Here is a 10,674-nt window from a genome sequence, read left to right as displayed (position 1 = left end):
CGTCGTGGCCCTTGCAGAGGGTTCCACAGGGGTCCCCAGATCCCCGGGAACATTTGGGCCGGTGGGTGCAAGGAGAGGGAAGAGCGTGGGCTGCTGGGGACCCCACACCTTTTCCGTCCCAGAAGGGCCTGAGGCTTGCTTGTTTGCGTGCACCCTCTTTTCTCCAGGCACAAGAAACCCGGCGAAGAAGGCCCTTGCTTTGAGAAGAGAGGGTCCACGTTAGGGGCTCTACTACTCCCCAGCTTTTTTGAGGTATCCTCTCAGGGGTCCCTGTTGCCGGTTTTTGCTCCTCGCGAGACCAAAGCAAGTGGTGGTGGTGGGGAGTTTGACCTCTCCCCAAGCCTTGGACAAAACTTCATCCCAAGGCTTAGAAGGGTTGATGGAAAGCTGGGCGACAGTGAAGCCTGCCCCCTGGTGGCCACTGGGGGAAATCATTCCTGAAACAAAGATCTCTTCTAGGCAGCAAATTATGCCCCTGGTGGACTCTTTACAGAACTGCAAAGGGGAGATTCCTGGAACTCCCCATCCCCCTGGATTCAGAACAAAAATGACGGAACAAATCTACCCTGTTATTTTTTTCAAGGGAAAAAAATGGCTTCTTGTCATTTGGGAAGGGACGGAGCTCGCTTCATGTGCCCTGGGAGACCCTTGAGCTCTCTGATGTGGTGGACAGACGGGGCTCAAAGGCATCGGCCAATTGTGATCCCAAGCGGGCTGGCGTCAGCAGGTGCAGAGAGCTACAGGTGGCCAAGGGCACAGGAGTTCAGGGCTGTCCAGGAGCCTTGCGGATCATCCCTCAGCCTCCTGGAAAGGAGGTGGGCTGGACCCCCCCCAACTCCCCTCCCCCAATCGGTGCAGAGCTGGAGGAGGGACCACCAGTCTCTCTGGCCTCTGACCTGCCGGGCGCCGGGAGAGAGAGGGCCATGACAGGCTTTGTCTGAGGATGAAAGGTGCCCCTTTCAGAGTGAGGAAGGAGGAGGGGGGACGCTTTGTTCTCCTTCCTGGGAACCCGAGAGGGAAAGCGGAGCACAAGTTCACGCAAGCGAGGTTGCCTGGGATAACGCCAAAGGCTCTCAGCCCCAGAATGCAGGAGGGGTCCCTGGCTTTGCCATGGCAACGCAGGGGGGCTTGATGGAGCGCTTGCCTCTCCAAGGTTGGGCCGACCTGGCCGGGAGCAGCTGGAGCCGGGCAGGGCAGGCAGAGGGTCTCTGCAGCTGGCCTGGCAGAGTGGTGAAGGGGGCAAGTCTGCCTCCCCCTCGGGCCAAAGCCCCTGTGCCTCTGCTGGCCGGCTGGGTAGGGGGTGGCCACCTTGATTTAAAGCTGCCAGGGATTTCCGAGGCCTGGCACCCCCAATCCTGAAGCAGTGCAGGTCCAGAACCCTTTAGAAAGACCTCACCCTGGACTCCAGGGGCCCCAATTTCACCCTCCCCTCCCATAATGGGGACCCCCCCCCAAGGAACAGCAGATCCTTTTGGGTTCCCCCTCTGGAACCCTAAAAAAGTGGGATGGGGGGTCCAATGGGGTGGGAATGAATCAAAAGGGCTTCAGAGATGGTTTCCTAACCCCCCCCCCAAATTCCCCAGTTCCAGGAGAGACAAAGTGCCAGATGGTGAGGTCGAGAGGAGAGACTGGCAAGGCGAGGGGGGCACCAACTGGGCATGGAGAGTGGTGAGGCTAGGAAATGCCACCCGCATCATAGAAAGGACGGAGGCAGGAGAGCTGGAAAAAGCTTTAATGGAGGCTGGGGGGGGGGGGAATGAAGGCATCTTCACAAATGTTACAGACTTCGCACTAAAAGGAAAGGGGAACGGGTGGGGGGGACAGATCTGCGCCAGCTCTTCGGTGGATCAGTGCAAGAAGACCTCTACTGCTGCTTTGGGGGTTCAGCACGAGGAGCAGCACACACCGGCCAGGAACAAAGAGGAGGGGGCGGCAGGGACACCTGAAGGGAAGCCCCCCTGCCCCACCCCAAAGGGGAGAGCAGGAAGAGGCTCCAGCTTGTAGGGGCCACGTCCTGACCCCCAAGCTTGACCCCGGATTCCACTGTTAAATTGCCCAAACAAGGCAGACCTCGGTATGCCTCCTCCAAAGGGGCAAAGGGGGGAGCGGGTCAGGGAGGGGGGGCTCTGAAGAGGAGGGGTTGCTTCAGCCCCCTCCCTCCAGCCAGGTAGAAGGACCATTCTGAAGGGTTTGCAGACAGTGCCACAGACAGAGAATAGGGGCCAGGCAGTGGGGAAGGCTGGCATTGGGCTGCAGGGCAGGGATGCTCCTGGGATGTCCGGTCTGCCCCCCCCCCCCCCATCGTGTCTGGTGCTGGCCGGAGGCCTCTCACTCGCGGACGTAGATCCTCGTGCAGACGACGTCGTCAGCCTTCATAGTCTGAAAAGCAAAGGAGGAACTGAGGGTGAAGCAGGAGTGGCTCTTGCCCTCTTGCAGGCTGGGGAGCAAAGGGGCTGAAAAGGGGGAAGAAGGGGTGTGAGGGGATCCCCCCAGGCTGCCCCCCCACAAATCTGGACCTTGGGACATGGGAGAACTACAGTTTGGATTTTTTGCTCTTCCTGCCTTCCTCGGGAGGGAAAAGGGCTCTGTAGGGGGGGAGGCTTTCCCTGCAGCTCCCACCTCCTGTGCCCTCTGGGGGGAGGGGGTTTTGAGAAGGTGCAGCCGAGGTTTGGATGTTGCACTGTGTCTCGCAGAGCCCAATCCTGGCATAAGTCTGTACTTTAGGCCAACAAAAAAAGAGCGGCTGAGAAAGGAGGGGGGCGAGGTAGAACCACAGCACTGGCTGGGTCCCCCTTGCCAATCGAGAAGAAAGTGGGGTGGGGTCCTCACCAGAATGAGCTCCCCGTCGTTGGTCAGTTCCCGGGACCAGCTGGTTTGGGGCCCTTCTCCTTTCAGCAGCTTCTGCTCGCACACAATCTTGTTGTTGTTCTCCCACTTGGCCAAACTCTGGAAAGTCGGGAAAGAAAGCAAGTGCCCCCCTCTTGAGCAAAGGGGCCCGCTGAGGCTAACGAAGGCACACAGCCCCCTCCCCTCACACTCATTTGTCACCCGGCAGGTGGCTGGCAGGAGGAGGCGGCATCGATGCGCCAGGAGTTTCTTCCACTTTGCAGGGCAGCTCATCCATCAGTGGGGAGGAAGGGCTGGCCGAGAGGGAGGGGGCAGCCAGAGGGCAGAGGCTTTGAAAGGCCACCGGAGTCACCCCCCCCCCGCATTGATGTCATTGTCTGCCCGGAGCCCAAGAAGGCCTGGGAGAGCAGAGATGCCTCTTCGTGGGTTGAGCTGCAGAAAGGATTGGGGAGGTGGGAGGAGGGCCAATGGGAGGGCATCTTCTCTCCCTCAACTTGGCCTTTTTGCAGGGCCAGCAGCTCCCCGCCTTTTGCTGCACCCGGTCCAACTGGGGAGACAGCTGGGCAGGGGCCATCCTTGGGGGAGGGGGACAATCACAAAAGCCAGCGGCCCCTTCGCAGGGAGGGGCAGCCTCTGTTCCTCACAACAGCCTCTGTGCAGCTGGAGCCCTGCATTGTCAAGGGAGGGGCCGCCTCACCCAGCAGAAAGGACCCCTCCCCTGGTCCAGGGACACCATCTCCCCCCAGCCACAGGCCTTCCTCCCACCTGTCCCTCACCTTGCAAGGCCTCCCGTCCACCGTCTGCTCCTCAAACTCCTCCCCGACCTCAAAACGGACTTCCGTGGTGCGCACTGTGGTGGAGGTCTTGATGTAGAAGGAGGGTCCCTCCTGCTTGATCTCCACTGCTGGTTTGGAGGCTGCAGCCACCGCGATCTTCCGAAGCATCACGTTGACCCCTGGAAGAAGACGGGGGGTGGGCGAGATGAGCCGGTCCCCGAGGGACCCTGGGCGAGACGTGGCCTCCTGGACTGAACTGGGGTGAAACCTGATCCCCCTCGGACCGAATCTGGGATCCCCAGTGAAGGTTGGAGCTGCTCCTCTGCCATGGATCCTGCCCACCCTGGATCCAGCTAGCCAGGAAGGGGAGCAGGGGACTTCTCCTCCAGGAGGGGTTTTTTTTTGGGGGGGGGGCGTTGAACCTTTAGGACTTTGTTTGCTGGAGTCTGGAGCCCAGCTGACTTCCACCAATGCAGCCCTGGCTCGGGTTCAAGAGTGACTTTTTCCTCAGTGGCCCAGAAGAGGCCTGTGGCTGAGTCACCCTTTTCTCAAGTGCTTGCCAGTCACACCCGTTCAAATGGGGCTTCTTCACTCCTGTGTTTACAGCTGGGCCCAATTTGCAAGGGACACACCCAGCTCTCCAACTGTGGGGGCCCCCATTTTGTAATGCCCCCTCCTCCTCCCTCCTCCTCCCCCGCCCCCGTATGTGCACATTCCTGTGTGTCTTTGCAGGACAATATTTGCTGATGCTACAATGAACCTGCTCGTCTTTCTGATGCTTCTTACTTCATTGGTATCATTCTTTGACTTTTTGTTTTCTTTCTTAAAACGTGCAAATCACACACACAAATCACACACTCACACATTTGCAGATATGGGCCTTCAGCCAGGTTGAAGGAGCGGCATATGAGGCAATGACCGGCTTTAAGGAGAATTGGGGCTGAGGAGGGACATTGTCATGTTTCCGAAGAAACAGTCATCCAGAACTTGCACAACCTCAGTCGAGGGAAGCTGCGCCAACGGTGTTGTAGGAGCTAACAATTGTGCAAGAGGCAGAAGAGGCAGAGAGGATGTGGGGAAACTGTGGCACGAACTTCCAGGCAGCCTGGCTGAATTCCAGGAAGGTGTAAACCGGGGGGAGGGGGGGCTCCAACCTTGGCAACTTTAGACCTGTGGACTTCAACTCCCAGTATTCCCCAGCCAGCTAAGTCAGGCAGATTTTTCTCCTCTGCATTGGCTCCCACTGCTTTGTTTTGCTTGCTATTAAATCAGATTTTCCAAGGGGTCTGGATCCAATCAGCGTCGTAGCTGAAGCTTCCCTGCCTGTCCTGGGCAGGCAGTTTTCAACCCCGTCTGCTTTCTTTTTCCAATGGTGCTTATCCCACCCCATAACTGGAATGAGAGCCTCCCCCAATGAAGCAGAAAGTGGAGAGCAGCAGGGGCATGAAGGAGCCTCACCCTTTCGAAGCAGAGATGGGGCCAATCTTGTTTCAGTCCGTGTGGACAAATGTGTCCTGTGGCCCTTGGCTGGCCGGAGTCAGCTGGCTGCCACATTTCACTTAGGTGAGGACAAGATGCCATCCCAAGGCGTGAGCAAAAATGGCCGTCTTGTGAGGGAAGTGGCCAAAGAGGGAGAAAACGAAGAATATGTGTTTGGGGGGGGGAGTTTCGAGAAAGGGGGCTAGGACAACGTGGCAGGCTGGTGGGCCACTTAGAAAGCCTGCCATTCTGGGGGGGCCCTCACAACTTTCAGGGACATCTTGGTGGCATCAACCGTAGAGTAGGATTAGGCCCCCAAAGGCCTAGATGCTAGATTGGCCACTGAGATAGACTGCCTCTAGGGCTGGAGGATTCGCTTCACTCTTCTTCCCCCAAGCAGCTCCAGCCCAGACTTGCCTTTGTGCTTTCCGCCTCCTCAAGAGCAAGATGGCTCTTGATGCCCTTTTATCCCCTTTTCTCCAGGAATCTCCTCCCCAAAGAACTGGGCCACAGCCCTGGCTCCTAAGTGGCCCAGGTTCCTGCCAGTCCCTGAGCCCCGGACGCCTCCCCTCTTCCGCACAGATGCACAAACGCACATCTGAATTCCACTTCGGCCTCTCCTCCACCCTCCTCCAGGCATCAAATTATCCCCGTCTGGGAGGCAGGAGGCGGAATTATGGGGAAGAGGAAACCTGAGGATTTGATATTTATCCTGAACTATGCTTTCCCCAAGCTGGAAGGAATTTGCAAACCCGCCCACCCCTCAATCTCCTCCTGCTTTGAAAAGAGAAAAGGGGAGGGGGCAGGTCTGAGCTAGAAGAGCCAGGACCTCCCCCAGAAAGAAGACAGGCTTGAAAAGCAGCCCTTTCCCCCTAACTTTGCTAGCTTTAGGTTGATGGGTGGGTGGGCTCCAGCTTGCCTGGAAAAAGTGGAGGTTTTTTTTTTCTTAGTTGAAGGTGGAGGAGGGAAGGCAAGAGGGTGGGGGAGGGGGTGGATTTTCCATCCTGGCTGCTCCCCTCAAGGGCCACGGAGGACTGTCTGGGTCAGGGGAGGACCGGGCAGAGCCGCTGTTTGGTGGCTGAATCATTGACCCGGGAGAACCCGAGCCTCCCCTCCCGCTTCGGCCTCCCCAGCGGGGCAAATCCCCCAGAACTGCTGCTGAAAAGAGAGCGCTGTTCTGCCTCGCGTCCTTTCTGCCTCTCTAATCCTGGGAATGAAAGGGGGAAAGACAGACAGACAGACGCGGTCTTGAAGGCTCACCTGGGGTGTCGTCCCCCCCCCCCGATCTCTCCCAGGGAGGAAACGGCGCTGCTGAAGGGGACAGGCTGAGACGGGAGCAAGGGCTCGACTCCCCCCACCCCCGCTGTTTCTCGGGTTCCATCCTCCCGGGGGAGCGAAAGATGCTGGAGAAGCGGTCCTGGGAGGGAGGCGCCCCCAGAGCGCGGATCCCCATCTCCGGGGGTGATCGGAGCCTTTTCAGAAGGGTCCCGTTCCTGAGGTCCCTCCCGAAGCCCCCAGCCCGCCCTGAGCAGCCGACGGTCCCCCGACGGTCCCCGCCTTTTCCTGGCTCGCTGCCGCTCGAGGTCGCGGGAGTGGGGGTGGCTTCCCCGTCCCCTTCCTTCTCTGCGTGGTCCCCGGACCCCTTCAGCCCAACCCCCCAAGCGCAGCCTTGCGCTCTCCCCGGCCGGCCCCGTCGCTCACCCAGCGCCTTCAGCAGCTCCTCGAAGTTCTCCGAGCTGAGCATCTTCCAGCTGCCGGTGAAGTTGGCCATGGCGGCGGCGGCGGCGGCGGGGAGGTCCGGCGCGAGAGGAGCGCGAGCAAAGCTTCTTCGCCGCCGCTGCCGCTGGTGGCTCCGCCGGCGCGCCTCGCCTTAAGAGCCGCCCGCCCGCCCCTCCCCGCCCCTCCCCTCTCGAGGAGGAGGGGGCTCCCCCGCTCACCTGCGCGCTCCCCGAAAAGGCGCTTTCCAGCCCCGGGTCCTGAAGGGACGCCCCGTCCCACTTCATCGCGGGCAGCAAAAGCCACCTGGAGTCCGGCCTCGGAGCCTCCCTGGATGTGGGCTTCGCAAAGGGTCGGCATCTAGGCGACCCTGGGGGGTGGGGGTGGGGGGTGATGGGTTTGGGACAGGGACACCCCAGGCCGATGGAGAGTCCTGCTTGGCTCACCACTTGGCCGGGTTTTAGGTACCCTGGAAATTTTAAGTGGCTCCTTGCAGGGGTTCTTTGCTGGTTTTGAAAGGTTTGGGGGACACAGGCTGGTCTGGAGAGACTGGTTGCCTGGTGCCCCCCCCCCAAATTGTGTTTGTGTGTGTGTGTGCTCAACTCCTGAGTCTGAAGTCTCTCACTGGCCAGGCTGAATAGAGGCCTAAAAGCACTTCAAGCCAGCAAGAATTGAGGGAGTCCAAGTCAGCCACTTTTGTCTGGGAAAACATCCCATCTGGGATGAACTGCAGCCACAAACCAGCTCTGCCCTTCAAGGAGAATTAAAGTCCCCCCCCTCCATTCTGGCATCCCTTCCCTTTTAAAAAGGAAGAGAAAGAGGCAACCACATCTATCTATTCATCCCATGAACTCAGTTTATCCCCTGTGGCAGCCGGCTGGCTTCGTGGGTGAGTGATGCTCCCTGTGCATGCTTCCATGGGGGGATGGAGAAGGGGGGCAGCACTTCCCCCCAGGGGCCGCCCTGCTGGCTTCGCCAGAGGTGGCATTCAGGGGCCTCGGGAGCCAAGCCGGAGAGGAAGGCCCCAAGATCCCCTTCTAGCAGGTTTCCCATTACAGAAAGACCCAGAGCATCCATGGGGGGAGAGGGGAATGCGCTGCACTGCCAAGGTGGGGGGGAGGCATGGGGGAAAGCCCCCCCCTAAACAGAGGGCAGTTCAAAAATCCTGGCTTGGCAACCTGGCTTTTGTTTGCGGAAAGTTGGTGGGTTATAGGAGGAATTTTCCAAAAGAAAAAAGCCCACCTCCCTCCTGCTATGTGGGGAAGGAGCTGATCCTCTCCCCACTGAAACTCAATCCCTCCTGCTTAGGCCTTGTGAGGTAGCGCCCTGTGTAAAAAATGCTCCTGGTTGGGGTAGGAACCTTGTCCCAATCTTTCAGGGTGATCTCTGGAAAAACTCTCCCTTCCAGCCACTGATCAGGATCTTTTGAGAATGGAGGGAGTGCTCCCCCATTGGGGGGAGGGACACAGCTGCTTTCCAGGCAGCCCCTCCCACTTGTTGGTGCCTGGACCCCTTCCAGGATCAGGATAGCAAAGGCAGCTCTGGAGATAGATGAGGGTTCAAAACAAACTCTGCTGCAGGCAAGGTCCAACCTGCCCATCATCCACCCATCTGCAGGCACCAGCCTTGGGACAAGGGAGATCCCCCCCCCAGTGCAGGAGGGAGGGTTAGTTCCCCCAGGCAATTGTTCCAGGAAAGCAACATGGGAACTGCCCCAGCCCCCTCGGGCTTCCTCTAGGGAGGCTCAGCCCAGCCACCATCCAGGGAGGGGGTGTAGAACCCCCCCCCTTTTCAATGTTGGAAAGCCAGACCACCCAGGAATTGTGCAGAGCAACTGATCAGCACTCTTGGGCTAGTCCGTTTTTCAGGAAAGGCTCCTGGGTCATAAACCTCAGCCCTGGAGGCCTTGCAGTCCCAAACCCCCAGGCCCCCCCCCCCCCGGGGCAGGAAGGCCGAGCAAGGCAGGGCAGAGAGGAAAAGGGGAGAGTGGAGGCAGAGAACCAGCCTTGGGCAGGGCCGGTCAAGCACTCCTGTTCTCTTTGGGCTGCGGCCAACATTTGTGCAGTTGGGAAGGAGCGGCCTGGCGCTGCTGAGGGCCCCTCGCTGGGCCCTGCAGGGCTTATCCTGCCCCCAAAAAAGGTTTGGGAATGAAGACCACATGGGGTCCCTCCCTTGTCTTCCAGCCCAGCCCCAAATCCTGCCTGGCCTGATCCCCCTGCTTAGTCCTTTCAGTGGGTTTTCTCTCCCCCCCCCACCCTGTGTGTCTGTGTCTCTCTGTGTGTGTGTGTATGCTTTGGCAAGAGAAGCAAGGAAGAGCCTGAAGACATCTCCTCTCTGTTTGCTTAGCGCTCCCCCTCCCAAGTAACATGCCATGCATGATTGAGCAACCTGGCGCGTGAGCGGGCACACACACACACACTGTGTAATGGAGGCATTAAACGATTACTCTCACCCACTTGACAGCCTAGTTGTACTTTTCAGTCAGATCCTTTATGAGGGGGAGGCTGTGCCACTCTTCAAAAGACCCTCTACTTGCTGGCACGTTTGTCCGCTCGGTGCCCTTTGTTGGACCCAAGGCCTGGCCAGGTCAACTGGACGACCTGGAGAGCCTGTGCCAGCTCTATGGTCAGCTTCCCCTCCCCTCCCCCCAGCTCTGAGGGATGCCAACAAGACCTGGGGGGGGACATTTTCTGGCCCCTGGAGGAGAGAAGCTGGAAGGTCCCGTCCCTGTGCCTTGACCGGGCCCTTCCGAAGTCAGGACGGAGCCTCCAGCTTCGGTTCTGCTTCCATTAAAAGAGCCATGCCAGGCTGCAGGGGTTTGGCCCGGACTTGACCCAATGGTCGTCTAGACAAAACGCAATTCTGCCCAGAGGCTGAAGATTTCCTGGGTAGCCCCTGGACCAACCAGCGGCTGCTTTTCCTGAGGTTTGCTGCAAGCGGAATCGCTCCAGAAACAGGGAGTAGGGAGGGTCCCTCAGCACAGCAAACCCCTCGTCCCCAGCAGAGCCCGGCCGAAACCAAACCCACCGAAGAAGGAGGTGACGTTTGTCTCACGCAAAGATTCCCCAGGGCTGCCCCACTCTGGAGGGGTAGGAAGCAAGCGGCGCCCAAGACACAAAGCTGGGGAGGGGAGCCAAAAGCTGCAGGGCGCATGCGGGCCAGGCTGCCTTTTTCCCAGCAAAACTTCCAGGGTCTGAAATGTGGAGATGATTAGATGATCAGAATCTGGACCTAATTGGCTCCAGGCAGAAATCCGGCCGCCTGTGAAACACCAGAGGGAGGCTTGGGTGGCGGGAGGGGCAGAGGGGGCCGCAGTGGCTTCGGTTCAAAACCAGCTTCCCCACCAGACACATCCGAAGAGGGAAATCTGGCCGGTTCCCCAGTTTGCTTCCCGCGTGCTGATGGAAAACCCCGTCTGGGCCGGCCGCTTCCTGACCAAGCAACCGTCTGAGGCCGGGGAAGTCACACCCGGCTGGCCCCGCTTTGCAGAAAAGAGGCCCCTGTTGTGAGGAGGGCCACAAGGCTCTGATTTCTATGGGGCACAAGATATGGGACAGGCCGAAAAGGAGACAAGGACACAGACGCCAAATTGGATTGTAGGCAGCGTCCCCTGTTGAGTTGTAACCCTGAGCAACCTCCCAAATGCCTCCCCTCCCCCTCGCAACGTACAATTCTTTCACCCAAATTCTGCCACTGTTGAGAACGGAGAAGACACCTTGGCAGAGATTAGGCCAGGCCCTCCATTGGGCAGGCAAGGAGGGTGGGAACATTGAAGAAGTAGGAGATAGTAACGTTTGGAAGCCGCTGAGGCAGACCCCCTCCTGTTGATTCACTCAAGTATAAGAAGGGGGCACGA

General features: G+C 59.0%; 1 protein-coding gene across 1 annotated transcript; it reads right to left on the bottom strand.

Annotated features, from left to right (window-relative positions):
- Positions 1-1,717: 1,717 nt before the first annotated feature.
- On the bottom strand, positions 1,718-6,999 carry CRABP2 (cellular retinoic acid binding protein 2). Its single transcript, XM_034425015.3, has 4 exons — positions 6,804-6,999; positions 3,624-3,802; positions 2,830-2,946; positions 1,718-2,379 (listed from the first exon to the last, which is right to left on the bottom strand). Exons 1-4 carry the CDS (start codon positions 6,871-6,873, stop codon positions 2,329-2,331), a joined length of 417 nt encoding a protein of 138 aa, XP_034280906.1. The 5' UTR covers positions 6,874-6,999; the 3' UTR covers positions 1,718-2,328.
- Between the last annotated feature and the right edge of the window lie 3,675 nt (positions 7,000-10,674).

The sequence above is a fragment of the Pantherophis guttatus genome, chromosome 18, assembly GCF_059756535.1.
Source record: "Pantherophis guttatus breed Tessera chromosome 18, ASM5975653v1, whole genome shotgun sequence".
Taxonomy (NCBI): domain Eukaryota; kingdom Metazoa; phylum Chordata; class Lepidosauria; order Squamata; family Colubridae; genus Pantherophis; species Pantherophis guttatus.
The sequence above is the reverse complement of the archived record's forward strand: the minus strand, read 5'-3'. Positions and strand labels throughout refer to the sequence as shown.

Coding starts and splice junctions, on each gene's coding strand:
- CRABP2 (XM_034425015.3), bottom strand. CDS start 6,873: ATGGCCAACTTCACCGGCAGCTGGAAGATGCTCAGCTCGGAGAACTTC. Junction 3,803..6,803: donor GGAGCTGCTGAAGGCGCTGG/GTGAGCGACGGG, acceptor GTCTTCTTCCAG/GGGTCAACGTGATGCTTCGG. Junction 2,380..2,829: donor ACGACGGGGAGCTCATTCTG/GTGAGGACCCCA, acceptor TTTGCTTTTCAG/ACTATGAAGGCTGACGACGT.